The 17,816-nt window shown below is 39.6% G+C and overlaps 2 protein-coding genes across 2 annotated transcripts; one reads left to right on the top strand and one right to left on the bottom strand.

The window, feature by feature from the left end:
- Window positions 1-32: 32 nt before the first annotated feature.
- Window positions 33-3,818, bottom strand: cldni (claudin i). The gene is made up of 3 exons (XM_051388763.1): window positions 3,655-3,818; window positions 1,945-2,077; window positions 33-1,327 (listed from the first exon to the last, which is right to left on the bottom strand). Exons 2-3 carry the CDS (start codon window positions 2,074-2,076, stop codon window positions 824-826), a joined length of 636 nt encoding a protein of 211 aa, XP_051244723.1. The 5' UTR covers window position 2,077; window positions 3,655-3,818; the 3' UTR covers window positions 33-823.
- Window positions 3,819-5,457: 1,639 nt separating this feature from the next.
- Window positions 5,458-14,046, top strand: ppp1caa (protein phosphatase 1, catalytic subunit, alpha isozyme a). Its single transcript, XM_051388761.1, has 8 exons — window positions 5,458-5,640; window positions 5,890-6,002; window positions 10,854-10,985; window positions 11,261-11,491; window positions 11,581-11,685; window positions 11,780-12,003; window positions 12,570-12,704; window positions 13,139-14,046. Exons 2-8 carry the CDS (start codon window positions 5,948-5,950, stop codon window positions 13,253-13,255), a joined length of 999 nt encoding a protein of 332 aa, XP_051244721.1. The 5' UTR covers window positions 5,458-5,640; window positions 5,890-5,947; the 3' UTR covers window positions 13,256-14,046.
- Window positions 14,047-17,816: the final 3,770 nt, after the last annotated feature.

The following is a 17,816-nucleotide window of genomic DNA, read 5'->3' as shown; positions in this document are numbered from 1 at the left end:
TCCAAACACAGGAAGTACACAATAAACACACATTTGAATTACACCAAATTTTAATCATTTATACTCATCATTGTACAAAATGAGAAACAAAACATGTCGTCATATATAAAATGTTTGAAATGTCATGTGGACCAATGCATCATCAGAGAGACAAGTGCACTCAGATGCTCCCTGAGGCCCACTGAGGTGCCTTTGGTTAAACTAGACTATTTTGAGCAGCTTTTTCTGACTCTGGATGATAGAAAGAGTAAAAGATTGGAGAGAAACAAGTGACAAAGTGATAAAATAATGGTTAATTTGAACAATATCTAAAACATGAGGCACTAGTGCATCTAAAAAAGGCAGTGCAGCTCTTTATACTAAAATGTTGAGCTTGGATTATAATTTTTCTTCTCACAAATACGCTTTCCAGAGTTCCAGAAACTTGAATGTTACTTTACACTTGTCTGGATATTTTAAAGACGCAGTATTTCAAGAAAAATGTGGAGAATGCAACAGTTTTGCAGCTGGGATAAAACCTGTTTTATCTATAAATGTACAGCCTCTTTACTATTAATTTCCACGTACTTTCAAATAGCTTAAGAATAACCCGGCACCTAATAGTAAAACAGCTTTGACGTGTAAAATATCACCAGAATAACTATGAATATGAAAGAAAGAAATTGTGACAGTTACTATGAGCATTCAGTATTTACAGAGACTTTTTCTGTTTTTTTTTCTAAACAACCCCCGGTGTCATCTACTATATCGCTCCCCAGTATTTTACCAACTAAATCACCCTCCCCTCCCTTCTCTCAAAACACCAGTCCCCTTCATAAAGCCACTACACGTAGTTTTTATTGGGGGCAGAGGCATTGTTGCTGTAGTACTTGGCGGTACCACCGGAGCTGCCAGAGTTGGGCCTGCTGAAGCAACACAGCAGACCTCCAGCCAGAAGGAGCAGCACGCCGGCCCCCCAACCCACAAAGATACAGGCTCCCAGCTCCTGCTTCTGAACAGCGCCCATCATCGGGTTGTTGAAGTTTCGCACAACAATGTGGGCGGACCAGCTGACCGGGATGATGACCAACAGGCCGGCCAGCAGCAGGCCTATCCCGGCCACCAGGCTGATCTTGGGCTTGACCTCTTCGTTCTGCACGCAGGTGGTGAAGTCGGCGCCACAGAACAGGATGAGGAGGCTGAGGCAGGCGAACATGCAGCTGATGATGGTCATGGCGCGGGCAGCCTGCAGGTCAGAGGGCAACACCAGCAGGGAGTCGTAGTTCTTGCACTGCTGCTGGCCGGTACTCTGCACCACACAGGTCGTCCACAGGCCTTCCTGATTGCTCTACTCACACACACGGAGAGAAAGAAAGGTTCAGTCATTTCAAACATCAGTCATATCCAGGGGTGGAAAGTAACTCAGTACATTTACTAAACTTACTTTACTTGAGTGTTTCTATTTTATTCTACTTTACACATCTACTCCACTACAGTCCAATGGGAAAACTACATTTATTTCACAGCTTTCGTTACCAGCCACTGTGTTTAAACAGGTTTTACATACAAAGTTCAACTTAATTTCAACTTAAATATAAAATCCTGCTACTTTTGATTAAGTAGAGGTCCTGAAAACTTCAATATAATCTTCTTTTATTGTGTTTTTTTATATATAAATCCTAATAAATGGAGTGTAGCTAGTCTCATATGAACGTAAACTATACAAAAAATCACATTAACATATTGTTGTGGATTGTGGTAAAAGAAAAAAAACTACACACTAAAATGAATGCCCATTTTAAACCATTAAAAGGACAGGTCTGTAATTTTATGACCAAATGACTTAAAGGCATTTTTGCACAATAAGGATTAGAAATAAACATTTTGTTTGCCGGTTAACTGATGAACAGTTTTACTGCTGTGTAGTAACAGTAATCATTATGGTGTAGTGAAGTTTTTCATTACCTGTGCAGTCACAATGTTGGATCCTGTGAAGGAGGAAACCTTCCAGCGCGGGATAGCGCAACATATGATCACCCCGATCAGGCCGAAGACCCCGAGGGCCACACATACAATCTGAACTCCAACAGATCCCATTCTGTAAAAGGACAAGACGGAGAGGAAAATCAGAGGCACGAAAGATGATAATTACAGCTGTTAACGCAGCAAATGTAGTACTTAACATTTCCTCCTTCAGCACAATGTTACTGTTGTTTTGTAAGTGTGAGTGCCTGTTTTAAATGGCTTTCCCAAGATCTAAGACTTATCCTCTTTTTCCACTTCGGCTAAGAATTTTTTAATTTTTTAATTTTTTATTTGAGTTGCTCACTTATATCAAATTCTACTTTTAATTCCTTGTACTGCTACTTCAGTGTTGTTTGAGTAAAAAAGAACTCATCCTGTTTTCCCTCCTTTGGTTAGAGAGGGGGAGTTGTTGAATCTCTTCCACTGTTCCAAGATTGTAAGATCCTTTTATCTGTTGTTACTCTGGTGTTTCTGTTGATCTGTGAACTGTGAATATGTGATCTGAACAGACAAACACCCGTTCCCCCTGACAGGCCTTCACAGGATTATGTGGCTTATGGCTACATTTTAAAACAAATTCATGTCCTGACGGGCCCGGGCCTCCTGGATCTCCACCCGCTGGCTGAACCACTCCCTCGCATCTTCTATCTTCGGATTTATTTTACTTTAACTTCAGATGAGAGTTAAAGTTTGAGTAAAAAAGGTGGAAGCATGAAAAGTTTAAAGAAGTATTTTTTTTTAATATCACAAATCAGAGTATCTTTAATTAATTAATTAGTATTAAAGTAAATGTTTTAATAGTTCAATTGCTATTGTTCTTTTGATATAGGAAATATGAAAAACGCACACAATTGACATAAATGTAAGTGATGGGGAGAAAAAAGCACTCAAACTAGATCAATAAAACACTATATTCTGTCTCTCTTAGTTTGTATTCAGTGCGTGTGAATGATCTTTGTTTTATGGAAGGAGGCCCTCATCCATACAGACTATTCACACAAACCTTTACCAGCTGAAAACACCCAAAGGAGCACATTTTGTTGCACTTTTCTGTAAATGTCTCATGTTACACTCATAGAGGACTATTAAACCTAATTTTCTACACCATAAATCTGGTGAAATAACAAAGGAGAGCCAATAACCCAGCCAGGGTTGGACAGGGTAACTTGGGCTGGATTTAGACCAGGACAAAAATATCTTATTTTAAGCATATGTGACCCGCCCCAGATCACAAACTTTCAGAGCAGATTGAACACTAATCTGATGTGGGTCACTGGATTTAAAATCAGATGTGTTTCACTCCTATTACAGAAAATGCAGTCAAATTACAGGATAAACATACACTCCACGCTAAGTGTGAAATCTTATCAAACTTAAAACACAGACAAAGGGATCACAGACCAAAAGTTTCAGAAAAAAATATCACCAACATCCTGCCTTTCATACCTTTTTTTAAAATCCCCTTTCCTCTCTCACAGCTGTTTATTTGCACTTTTCATGATTTTTACTGGTGCTCATAAAAAGGTATTCAACTAATCCTCCACCAATCCTTTCATCCTCTGTTATTTCAAGCTTTTGGAGAATCATATCTCCTTTCAAAGTGCAGGCTGTCCATCTGCATAAAAAGTGGATTAAAAAAATGATGCCTACCTTTTTATTTTGTGTCCTCTGAACTTCTGAAAAATTCTAGAATTAGGTGAGGTGTTTCTTGAGATTTCTTCCTTTCTTCTTGCCTGTATGTTGTTTTGAAGATGCTGTTTTCTGATGTACAATTATGCAGAGACTGTGTGATAAGATGGTGTATTTGTAGAGGAATTTGAGGTGTAGGGTGGGCCGGGCTTAAACTGGGAGGTACACCTAAAGGACCATCAAGACTGGACTTGTCCTGTATGTATGTTTCCCTCTCTTTTGCACCCTTAGCCTTGCTGTGGATCTTAGAGGAGTTCTTACTTAACACACCTCTGGGGATAAACCTTGGCATCAGTAATCCTTGATCAAAATAGTAAAACAAAAAGACACACACACACAGGTTTGTTGTGACTGCAGTGATGATGCTGAGTGAATCATTTTATTCGCCATAAAAAAAGAAAATTGAGTCATCTGCTGATTTTCATCTCTACGCAGCCAAACAAATACCACCGGGGTTCCCTTACCTGCACATTACCCCCCTCCCTCCACCTACCTCTGTCGAAACTGTGATGACGAATGTAAGGAGACTGATTTAGGAAACCGAGACTGAGTGGGTTTGGGATTTTGCGTAAGAGCAAGGATTGATCAGGGGATGGAAAGAAAATGAGGAAATGCAAAAGGAATGTTGTGAGACCAATTATGCCTATACACATAGTTTTTGTTTGCATAATAAAACAGACATACTTCGATTTTTATTTGGAGGAGGGTTCAGTGACGGAGAGACACACAAACTCACACATATATAGTTTTACATGTTTATTAACTGTATTTTAACAGACGCTGTACATCAACTGTATTATAATACAAGGGTGGACACATTCTCAGCAACAAAGAGGAGCTACTTCTGCTACTATTTCACCAAATTACGTGTTTTGAATTTGTTTTGCTTAAGTAAAAGTAACAATAAAAAAAGCAAAATTAAATAAAAGTATTAAAAAACTTACAGAAATATATCCCCTCTGAGTTTTATACTATCATATATTACATGATTGGATTGTTATTATATTCATACATAAGTGTATATGCTGCTATAGTTGGTTGGGGTGGGAATAATTTGAGCAATTTCATAAACTGTTTTATATGTTTTGTATGTAAAATCTTAAACTGTAAAAGTAGCAGATAAATGTACAAAGTACAAAGCAGGCTATAATATTTACCAGTTATACCTCGTATTTGTACTTACGTATAAACATAATATATAATGAATAAATGCACCTAGGTACATTATATCAGCAGTAGCAATCGGTGTGAGTCTTTCTGATCTACATGTCAAAAAAGCTGGACAATCAGGAAACTTAAATGCTATTAAAACAAAACAAAAATGTCTCATTACTCTCTGGTTTTCAGCAGTATTTCTTTCATGATTAGCAGATATAGTAACATGACGAGAAAGAATTAAAATGAACTTTAATTATAATTTAAAATCATGAGCCCCACAGAGGCACGTTTCCAGCGGTGCTGAATGACAGGTAAATGTGTTTATAACAATGCACACGATATTTTAGATGTTAAGAAAGACCCCAACCCTCCCTGATGGTGTTTATTATAGAGCTCTTACTGCATTTATAATTGTAAACACTGGGCGTCGCACTTTGAGCTCTGATTTACCTCTTTCCCCTTGATGCCACTGTAAAACGACCGAGGGGGAGGGGCTTAAAGTGACTGACCCGGCGTGCGACCAATCAAATGCAAACGATTCGGGTTCTAAACCCCCGGCTGGACCAATCACGTTGAGAGAAACGCGTGAAGACCTCGGTTGGAGTACGCCCTCTACGCTACCGTAGACGCTTCGGTGGAAACGGCCCTCTGTTTTTTTTAAAGTTCCTGGGGGAAGAGTGAAGGGACCCGGACAAAACCTACGGAAAAGGGGCCAAGCCTGAGCTCACAGAGGATACATATTCACACCGTATTCATCCTAGGACGACTGTCGTGGGAACAAACAACAAGGTTCGCGGACGTTAAAGCTAACTAGCCTCCCTGCTGCTAGTTTGTGTTTTAGCGTACTTGGCTAGTAGCTAGCCTGTTAGCTCCAGCTCGCCTATAAGCTCATTCATTGTTACAGCCCGCTTTACGTTGCTCGATTATCTGCTGCGAGGCACTCGTTCGTTAACTAGTGTTGACTTAAAAAAACGTGTAGTGTGAGTGGCTAACTGTTTGTGGTCCGTCTCCGTTTTCTGTGTGTTGTTGAAATTTAAGGTTGCAACGCGGAAACACGAAGGTCTCGACTGCCCGAGGACGTCAGAAAATACAGAAAATGGCGGAGCCAGACAAATTAAACATCGACTCAATAATTCAGCGTCTCTTGGAAGGTGAGTGGCCGAAAACCTCCACCGTGCGGCTGTGTGCTTTGTTTAGTTTATGGGATATCTTGATGGTAGTGAAATGGTGTGTTTTTATGTTGCAGCTGTGAGTCGGCTGAAGTTGAAGGTAGTCTCCTGCTGAAGATTGCTGTGTCCTCAGACTCGATGGTTGGGTTTGGGTGGGAAGCTTGTAGCCAGATCAACTCTGCTCTATACAGATTGTTAGTCAAAACCTAGTTTATATATATATATATGTGTGTATATATGTAGCCATCAATTTATTTTTTAATTAGAGATGCAAATCAAGGGGAAATGGGTGAAGTAGCATGTAAAAGAAAGCAATATTACACATAGATTTTACGCATCTTTTCATACATTACTGGTTTAGGGTTTATGATTTAATGTCTAATACGTTAACTGGAGGTGATGCTGGGATGAGAGAAATGGCCAGTCTGAATAATGACTGTTATTAGCTGGAGAATTTGCGAGGGGCTATTTGCAATGTGTTTACCCTCATTGACACTGGCTTACTGTAAGAACAGTCTTGTAGTATTAGTTTTTTTTTTTTTTTTCACGACCCCATTTGTGCCCTTTTTCCCACCAGAGCTTCTCAGTTACATGGGCGGACTGTCCTGTGTTGTGCTTACTGTTTAGCTGTTGAGGATCTGATTACAGTTTGCTGCCACAACCTTCCCCAGAGTGACTTGTTGATGAGGTGTACAAAGAAAGATGTTTTGATTGGCACACGCTCACTTAAAATACTGTGTGAAACTGCTGGTTGGCCATTTCTGCTACTCCACTTAACCGTATTTAAATTGTGATATGATCTGCTGACGTAATTTTCCTACAAAGCAGTGTTGTATGTTATGTTCTCCCTGTGAAAAATAACATTTCCCTAAGTGCATATATTAGAATAATTCTGAGTTTGTTTTTTATGTTGTAAACATCTCGTGTTTAAATGATTCAAGTCTTGCAACTCGAGTGGTTTTGCAAAAAGAAACTTGAGACACAAGGCGAGAGCAGATATGGAGTGATCGGTAATCTGTTACAGCTCTACAAATCCAACACAAACTATTCGTAAGTAGCAGATTTTACACGTCTGAATTCCCACTGTGTACAGTGTGTGGAGACATAGTTGTTATGGTTTGAGGTGTGAGTGTGTGTGCCTGTATGAGGAAAAACAGGACTGTTTATCTTCATATCCACAGGATGATTGTGTAACTGGAGTCCCGAGGACATCAAGCAGAAGCATAAATCTCTTTACACCAAACCATACAGTTCATCTAAAGAGAAAAGAAATGATGTTGTGACCTCTGTAGTTGTCCTTGTGCACTGAGTGCGCACATTAATGCATACTTCACACATAAACCTGTGTGTGTTTCCCATATGGAACTGTTTGCATAGAGACTGCTTTGTATGACTGTTTCACAGGAGCCACATCACGTACGTCGGTTACAGGTCTTGTGGTTGTGATTCATAAAGAATTGTGCCGTAAGTCACAGTATTAGGAGTTGTTTCGGCCAGTAAACAGAATATTGTGTACAAAGAAAATTTCCCAGGCCTAACACTGTTAATAAATTTGACCCTAGCCCTGTTTGTTTACCTTTTTAAATATAGGCCCTGCACGATCTGCACAAACTGAGCTAGTGAAGGTGATTGGGATTATTCACAAATATGCATGTGCAGTCACAATGCCTCCCGGGAGTTTGACTTTGACTGTGGACCCTGCTGGTTGCGGCAGTGTTTTGTACATGGATTGTTATACTTGGGCCGTGATAACGTTGTCTGACAAACAAGCCTGACAGTGGCAGTATTTATATCCTCTTATGTAACTCACTTGACCTTTTTTTTTGTCTGTGTTTATGGTTTTTATTGCTGAGAGTAACCCCTGGCCTGTTAATATAACTATTATGTTGATCTACTTTTATTCCAAGACTAAAGTAGACTCCAGAGTCAAGAGATTGATAAATTACCAGCTCAGTCTCCTATATGGAAAACAAGGTTACCCCACTGGTTGCTGACTGTTCTTCAAGACCAAACCAATTAAATGTGTTTGGATAATGAGCGCTTTCAATTGGATTACTGTCGTAGATATAGAGCTAAGTGAACTCTGAGAGTATGTGTTGCTAATAGCATGTCTGGAGAGCGTGACATCACATAAGCTCAGCCAGGACACGCAGCACTGAGTCAGGAGTGCCGGACCAAACCAACTGTTGATTCCAGCACTCCCGACACCTCTTTTCTATTGTGCTGGTCCAGCTCTTTGTTTTCTGCCCCCTGATCAGTGTGGTGGAAAGCCTTTTGTGCGAACCCCCCCGATAAGCTCACTGTTGCCCACTGGCTATGTGGCTAACTTTGGAGTAAGCTCTGTCAGGGCTTAGCCTTCTGTAATCCAGGTTTAAAGTGACAAGCAGTACTGCAGTATTTATACCTACTTTTCACTGTTTATGACTTTGCTTTTAGTCGCCGCTTCAGGATAGAGCCATTATTCTCCGTCCATTTGTTGATTTCTACTCTCACCCGCCCTCTTTGTAAGCACTATTAAAACTGGGTTTGTTTTACTGAAAGATGGTCTTCAATTAAGTGTCAGTGTGAAACAACAACTGATGAACAGTAAAGAATATCTGTGATCTTCTTGTTATGGATTATAGCTTTGAAAAAAACTCCTGTTTCCATACGTATACAAGCAAATGTTAGTTACACGTTGATCCAATCTGTGACACAGTTTATCAAAAGTGTCCAAGTCACCCTGCAGCAATTTTTGAGATTTTGATTCCCCAAATTGTTTACATATAATTAAATCTTGCTTTGTAATAAATTAAATTATGATTTTAGATACCACAAGTTAATTTGATCACTTGTGAAATTGATGTGTGTTTTTTTTAAATGCCTTCCATGTTACATTAAATCAAGAGCTCTGTGTTTCTGCTTTACCAGTCACTGGAAAACTGTCACATCAGTCACAAATGTTTCTTTCATGCTTGCTGTGGTCGAAGGTCATCACAGTCTAAAGCATTTTCACCAAAAAGGCAACCAACAAGTGTAATGAAACCGCATTTGCACATAGAGATCTGCTCTGGTGGCATTAAAATAGTCATTTTATGTAAACTTTGGCTTATGAAGGCAAATTGACTTCTTGTGAAGGAGGTAGAGTACATTGGAAACCGGTTTTAAGTAATTGCAGTGTGAAATTGATGGCACTTTTCTGTCAGTGTTCATCTGGAATATCTGGTTTATTGGATGGTTAACCATCATGAGTAATATGATCTGAGTATTGACCAAACAACTATCATTTAGATACAATCGTGTAACTTTGCTAGTAGTAGGAAGTACAATTACAGACGGCTGTCAAACAGATCTAGTTTGAATAGAGCTTTATTCCTGCAGTAATTACTCACCCCTGATCTGCATCACTTTGATTGTTTGGCTATTCAAAGTGACAGCATTTATCTGTTTGTCTGCTAACACCTGACAACTCTTTAATCGACCCCATAAACACATTAGAGCAAACTCTGTTCACACCCAGCTTGACAATTATTATCTCCGAGACGGTTGGAGGCAGTTGTGTCTCTTCTATACGTACATTACCCGGTCAGCAGACTGTGATAGAATATGCTGTGTGGGAATGAGACTCCTCATTAGTAGTCTTTGTACAGTTTGTGTACACGTAGGAATGGCGGTGTAATTGATTCTGTCAGTGATACAAACAAACCGGATTCCAAACTCCATGAGGCGCAGTCTTTCGTAAGGCCACCGTAGTGTACACACACACACACACACACACACCAGTGCTGAGGTAAAGTCACATGGCACCACGTCCACACCCTAGGGTTGGCATGTCAATGTGCAAATATTTTGATCTGAACTATGAACAGTGGTGCTTGTTTGGTATAAATCATTTTAGAATGCCTGTGAGAGACTCCTTTTTTTGTTTTTGTTTCGAGGGGTATTTGGTTGCTGTCACTGCACTCCTACCTTTTCTAGCATCTGAGCCATGACAGCATGTATTACAGCAAGGTGTCATTTTAAGAGAAATAATCTGTCAGGAAAATGAATTGGGTTCCTTTTTTTTCCCAAGTCTTTATCATGATATGTGTTTGGCTTCGTTCAGTGTGTGTGGTAAGTGTGAAAAAGAATGACAAGGAGAGACTTGACAAACCTGCTGAATTCTTCAGATAGCATCAGTGAAAGTATCAGGATGACAAGCACACAATGTTACCTTCATTAGTACATGCTAAACAGTTTATATTTGATTTAATTTAGTTACTTACCTTAGTTGTGACTTGAAACAGTATTATTACAGCTCATAGCATGCTGTTCTTTATTTCTTAACAGTGCATACTAAGAGAGTTCTAATTGCGTGATTGCAGTGTCTTTGCAGCTAGAAGGGGAAGTGGGTTTGACATCTTTCTCCTAGCATGGGTTTGTACTGCCACCTAAGCAGACTTTTGAGGCTGACAACGTCGGGTTACTTTCCACTGATCACGTTTTCTCAGATGCTGCATCTCTGTGCATAGTGCACAGGCTCATCTTGTTATGTTGTGGTTTCATAAACATTAAGAAGTGTATCTTGTGTTAGTAACTTGTGATTTCCAAAATTCGAGAGTATAATATAATGTTTAAATGATGTGATTACCTGCTGAAGTGGCTGTTAGACTGGACTGCTAACAGAACTTGCCAGCATTTGTCTGGTGGGAGGTGTAAATATCCCAGTCTGGTGTCCTGGCTTAAATCCAAGCATCACGTTTCATTGCTGTGTCTTATGTCTTTCTTCATTCAGTCTTTCTTACAACTCTTAGCACAGGTCTGTCTTTGTGTTGCCTATGAAACATCTGTCCCTTTCATCTCCCTTTTTTTCAGTCAAGGGCTCTCGACCGGGGAAGAATGTCCAGCTGACAGAGGGTGAGATCCGAGGCCTTTGCCTAAAGTCCCGTGAAATCTTCCTGAGCCAGCCTATCCTGCTTGAGCTCGAAGCTCCCCTCAAAATCTGCGGTGAGTTTGGATGTAGTGGTAACTAAGTCACAAATGTATCAAGACAAGAGTATGAGATATCATTAAGTCTAACATATTACACTGTAGACTGACTGTCATGCAAAAGAAGATGATCATTACATAAGGTTGTGTTTATGATTTACTAGACAGGTTGCTCATCTGTAATTGCCAGTTGTATGAGTTGTTAAGTGTGGACTCTGCATGCACTAGCAGCTACACCCAGTAGCAGTCAAAGTGTTGTCATTTAAATTGCATTCCTCTGCTGCCCTCTGCAGGTGATGTTCATGGTCAGTACTATGATCTGCTCCGGCTGTTTGAATATGGAGGCTTCCCCCCAGAAAGCAACTACCTGTTCCTGGGTGACTATGTAGACAGAGGGAAGCAGTCACTGGAGACTATCTGCCTGCTTCTAGCCTACAAGATCAAATATCCAGAGAACTTTTTCCTCCTGCGTGGAAACCATGAATGCGCCTCTATTAATCGAATCTACGGCTTTTATGACGAGTGTAAGTGCAGAGCAATTTTTTTAAACGGAAAGAATGTTGAATCTGTTCTCTTGACTGTTGCACTAAATTAACATCTCTTTGGTTGGTAGGTAAGCGACGGTATAACATTAAGCTGTGGAAGACCTTCACAGACTGCTTCAACTGTTTACCTGTGGCTGCCATTGTAGATGAGAAAATCTTCTGCTGTCACGGAGGTAGGCCTTGTTAATGTAAGATGTCATGAGGATTAGAGTATACACATTAGAAGACGAAAACCAGACTGAGATTGGGTGTATGATCTCTCTCCAGGCCTCTCTCCTGATCTTCAGTCTATGGAGCAGATCCGCAGAGTAATGCGACCCACAGATGTGCCTGACCAGGGTTTGTTGTGTGACCTGCTGTGGGCTGATCCAGACAAAGACGTGCTGGGCTGGGGTGAAAACGACCGTGGTGTCTCCTTCACATTCGGGGCAGATGTGGTGGCCAAATTTTTGCACAAACACGACATGGACCTAATATGCAGGGCGCACCAGGTAATGTTAAGCCAGGAGGCCTTGTGCCCTCGCTAACTGAAACAGTGGGACGTGCATTTGTCCTCTCACTTTTTTTATGAAAGGTTTAAAAGTGTACCAGGATTTTATTTCAGCTCTTTTACCAAAAAGTACAAATCAGATTAATTTCACTATAAATAACAAGAAAGGCAGGCGGTTACTTCAAATATACTAATATGTAATATACACCGATCAGCCATAACATTATGACCACCCTCTTGGTCATAATGGTATGCAGCCCCATACACAACAAACTGTTGCAATCTGGCCCTCGCCAAAGTCACTCACATCTTTAGGCTGCCCATATTTCCTGCTTCCAACACATCAGCTTTGAGGACAAAATGTTCACTTGCTAGATAATCAGTGTTATTCACTTCACCTGTCAGTGGTCATAATGTTATGGCTGATCGGTTTATGTCCATAAGGAGTAAAGTGACAATTAGTGGTACTAGGACTCAACCAGCTGCACTAAAACGGTACCAACAAGCGAATCACCGACTGACCTTGTTTCTGTCTTTTTGTATGTGGTATTGACATTCTGTCCACAGGTGGTAGAAGATGGTTATGAGTTTTTCGCAAAGAGGCAACTCGTCACCCTATTCTCGGCTCCCAACTACTGTGGAGAGTTTGACAACGCCGGTGCCATGATGAGTGTGGATGAAACACTCATGTGCTCCTTCCAGGTGTGTAAAACCATGGCTTTGACTGTACTTTTTCATCTTGTAACAGGACTAATGTGAACCCTGTGGAGGTTTTTCACTATGGAGAAAGTTGTGCTGCGTATGTGCGTGCAACCACTGATCGACAATTGGTGGTCGTATTGTGCAAAGAAATGTAGCAATATCGAAACAAGGGCAAAGAAGAAAACTGCAAGCTTGTCAACACAGATGTAACCAATACAGGATTTAAAATACTGGCTTTGCAAATGTCTTATGAGGAAGGCAATACATTCAGACCACTGTGCTTTTTGGTGAGAAAAACTGAAGGCAAGCAGAACTTGTTTATCAACGCAAAAACTGCACAGGACACCATTTAAGTACAAATTAGATTCATTTCTACTGTCATTACAAGTGTTAGTGTGCATGTCAAACTAAATGAGTGTCTTTGTCTCTCACAGATTCTGAAGCCAGCAGATAAGAAATTGTATCCTTACGGTGGAGGGGGAGGAATGGGATCTGGAAGGCCAGTCACCCCGCCGCGAAATTCAGCCAAGGCTGCCAAGGCCAAGAAATAACACCCGCTGGGCCCCCCTCCCACAACCTGCCACACCCCCCTGTCGGCCCAACACTCTCTTTTCCTCTACCTCCCAAACTTGTTTCTCCCTCGTCACCAAATGGCAACAAAGCAGACAAGTGTCCAGGGTTCAATCATGTCTTTTCTCTCTAAAATTATTTGTTTGCGTGCATTTTTTTTGTGTGTGTGAGTGTCTGGGGAAAAAAAAAAAGTGAGAATGATAGAGAGGGAATTGCTGTATTTTGTATGTATGTTTTATTTTTTTTCTTCCTCCTGTACCCTGTGTTCTGTTTTCCTGTCATTTTGTAGAGATGGGTTCTTGCCCATCTGTAATGTCACTTCAAACCTGGGTGCAGGGGAGGAGGGGAAGGGGGAGAGTGAGAAAGAGGAGCCTTAACTGTTTATGTTAAGGCCCTGCACTGTTTAATGCTAAACACAAGCTTTTGTACATGATGTTTCAGAGGTCTGTGTGTATGTCTGTGTGATGGGTGGGGAGGGGGGGGATCAAATTGCACGGTTTAAGCGGTAACGGCACATACTATACACACTGGGTGCACAGGTGCATATATGTGCAGGTGAATCTTCGAATGAAAAGGATTCACATTGAGATTTTTTTTTTCTCTCTTCCCTTTCGAAAACGCGGTCATGGATGTGAAATAGTTTTGCTTCTTTTTTTTCTTTTCTTTTTGTAGATACATGAAACCAACATGCTTTGATTTTTTTTTTTTTCTCTTTTTCTTGTTTTTAGTTCACTGAAAGTTGAAGATGAATAAAAAATAACCATTTATTTGACTTACGCCATCATGCTGATCACTTTGTGTTTGCCATTGCTTTTCTCATGTTTGTCAGCAACCTTTGCCATGCGTAGTGGCTGTGCTTATCTTTGAGTGTGGCACCCTGAATTGATTAATACAGCAGCTTGAAGAGAACTCACAAAAATGTAGAAAGCTGCAAAGCGTCGTCCAGCTTACGCTTCGTTAAAACAAAGGGGCATTTCACATGTTTGCTTCAGTGTGATATAGCCAAAGATGTTTAGCCAAAATTCACGGACTGCAGGAGAGGACAGCCTAAAGCTGGTTACAGAACCAGATGTTGCCATTTTTTTTCACAAAAAAAAATTTGATTAGGAATCTCAAAGCAAAATCTTTATTTTTTTTCTAATAGATGATGAAGTACAAGTAGTTCATGAAGTTATTGAGCGTTCCCCATGTAGATACCACTGTTTATCTAACTAAAACAGCATACTCCAGATGCCTACTGAGGAGACACTGACTTAGGTTTTCCATATTTTGCTGTGATTCAAAAGGGAGATGAGATGGTGAATCTTTGATCTGACCTTTCCAGTTCAAAACTCATGAGTCAAGACCACTTCAGTCCACCATGAAAACAAATAGTGTTTATTTTAATCTAAACCAACACCAAATAAGCGTAACATGGAAAACTATGAACATGAGAGCTTAAGACAGTGTTTGGATAGAACTAAGTAATGGATCAAGTTTGTGACGTTGGTAGCAGACAGTCCTTTTAAAGTCGACGGGGAATCTGAGCACAAACACACTCAAGATAATCATGTACAGTAAATTCCCAGTGATTATAGCTTACAGTTTTGGTTGCAACATCAGGTCATTCCTTAGGTATACAGCGATTAGTAAATACTTTTGTATGCTTCTTAGATTGTGCTATGTAAATTATAAGAGCAAGAATGTGGAAGTGCTTGCATTGCTTGTGACAGCAGTCATTCTCAGTTGCTGTAAGTATTGTTCTACTTTTCTTCCAGCGGCATTGCTGTCCAAATAAGCATAAAGAGCCATATACAGAGAGAATTTTATTTCACACGGTATTATTAATAATGTTAGTGGATCCTGTGACAGCTTGATAACCCTCGAACCACGCAGTCACCCTGCCTGAATTCAAAAAGACTTTTGCTTGTTTATAAAAAAAAAAAAAAAACAACCACTTAATGTCACAAATGGGTAATTTTGCATTCCTTCTACTGTGCATTAAGTTCAGTTGGCATACAGGGTGTCCCCAGTGAAAGCAGTCCAGCACAGTCTGTCGCAACTGGTGAAAAAGTATTCCTTTCTACAGTGTTCCAGGGTAACTCACTGCCCATTTCTAAAGGACCCAAACACACTCTTCCCCTCCTCTCCTGTTACATAATTGGTGTGTCTGGCTTTATTTGTCCCGCTCTCTGTCCTCATTCTTAGGCCCTCTGTCCAAGTATGAACGTGTGTGACCGCAGCTCTCCAGATTGCAAAGACAGTTAAATACTGGTCAAAGTTGAGTGTGTAGTGCGTAAGCACGTACTTCAGCAGAGGGTGGGGGAGCTGGAATTTAGCCGTCATCCTGCCCCACCTATCTCCCTCCACTGTCTCAGCAAGAGGTTTTCAACTCAGTACCTCAGAAAATAAATGTTTAAAAATAAATTCAAATCAATGTAAGTAAGTAAGTAAGCTTTAATCCTGCTTTGCTTTCTAAATACAAACTCGTAACTGCATCAGAGAGGGCAGGTGAAGGAAAATACCACTGGACCTTGTGTGCTCATGTTCGATTCACATCCAGTAAGATCAACTCAGGAAGTGAAATTTAAATGAAATGGTATGAGGAAATCATATTTATATTCATATAAAAAAAAAAAATACATCAACACCATTATTACAGGATATTCACAAGTCAGATGACTTTCGTTTGCTGTTCACATTATAAGGTGGCTAAATTGAAATTAACCTAACTTTGACATACTGGTGAGCCCATTAGGGAACAATGTTCAGAGTGACCTGGTGCTTCGAAGGTCATTTATTTTTTATTTGTAAATGATACGGGCCTGCCTTCTGTGGATAAAGTTGATATAATGTAGAAAAAGATCTAAAAAAAATGTACAGACATTTATGGTATTAAAGTCTTAATAGGATAATAAAAAGTTAATACAAGGTTTGAGAGCTGTGATCTCCAATGGAGAGTGTGTCTCCTGTTAGAGATAATATAGTGCTGAAACATTATGGAACTTCTAGATCTCTGTCTTCTGAATAAATGGTCCAATAAAGGCCACTTTCATTCCCATTCCCATAGCTGTACAAACCTCTGCTTGTAACATTTTTATTTTTTAAATATGTCACTCTATATTTACTGTTGTTATTACCTCTAAGAATCTGGTCTTTAATTACTTTTTTGTTCACATTGTTTTTACTGACAAATTTAAACGCTAGATACTGCAAGCTTATTAGTGTAGGATTTTTTAATCAATCAGGGATGTTTTGCACCATGCACTGTCGCTGGGTAGATATGAAATTACTCGATTATTAGAAATAAGAAAGAGAAACAACAGAAATTAACTGTATTTTTTATTTGTATTTCATTTGTTTTCAAATCAATCACAAATGGTCTCTGTTAAAAGGGTAGAAATAAAACATAGAATTTGTATATTTGTGTCTGGTTTTCTTTCTCCGAATGCGTCTGACGACAATGTCAGAAATATTAAATCTCACATTTCACTTCCACATTGCTAGAAAAGACTCTAATGTACCTTTTACACATCTTTTCTGGCAGTTTTTCCTCCTTTTCTTCTGCGGAGGCTGCCTCAACTGTCTATCACATTTCATTAGCATGGTTGGCCTCTTTTTCCTTCCTGTGAGTGTTTTACTTATTTATTCAATCTCACCTGGCTCAGACAGCACAAAGACACTTTACAAAATCAAAAAAAAAAAAAAAAAAAGTCTGCCAAAGAATGTTATTGTTCAGTGTGAACAATAACAGAAAAACAAACAGAGAACACAGTCTTTCTCCGTCCGTGCTGCCAGTCTCTTCCTTCTTCCCTGATGTCAGACAGAACTGTTACGCTCCATTTCCATCTTCATAATCAGTCAACTCAGTCGGTGGAGTGGGCAGATTCAAAGGGTCTGGACCCAGGCAATCTTTCCACTTCGGTTTTAATAATGGGTGCTGGGTTGGGCAGCACGGTTTGCCTCTGTCTCTCTAAGTCTGTATTGTTTACTGTTGGCTTAGCTTTAATTGTTTCTGTCACTTGCTGGGGTAAAAAATGTGAAGCATGTAGAGTGAGACTGTTTCAGAGGCAATGTGCCAAAACAACTGCGTTAAAAAATGTAAAATAGTTACTATAAATTGGACTAAAATTGTCTGACAACAAGCAAAATTATGAATATGTTAAATAACAATACATAATAGATCATCCAGTCCAGATTTGACAAGTGTAGTTATAGTAGTTTTTGATCTGGACATGGTCTAAAGTGGTCTAGAAAAAGCGAAATCTCCCTTTTTTTTTTTTTTTTTGCCTTTTCACAACTGGAATAAATATTTACTAGTCTAAGTATTTTAACACGATTTTAAATTTTTTAATTCATTTTTTGAATAAAAAAAGAGATTGCTTATCATATTATGTATTATATTTTTATATATTAATAATTTATAATTAAAAAAAACTTGATGAGCAGGAAGAAGTATTTTATTTGCCACTTTCATAAGCAGAATAGCATAAATAAAACCCATGTGTTTTTTAGAAATATGACTCCCTTTGATTTGAAATACTGGATCACAATACTTAAGTA

Source organism: Dicentrarchus labrax, unplaced genomic scaffold (assembly GCF_905237075.1).
Source record: "Dicentrarchus labrax unplaced genomic scaffold, dlabrax2021, whole genome shotgun sequence".
NCBI classification, from domain to species: domain Eukaryota; kingdom Metazoa; phylum Chordata; class Actinopteri; family Moronidae; genus Dicentrarchus; species Dicentrarchus labrax.
Note: the sequence above shows the minus strand (reverse complement) of the source record. Positions and strands in the feature narration are given on the sequence as shown.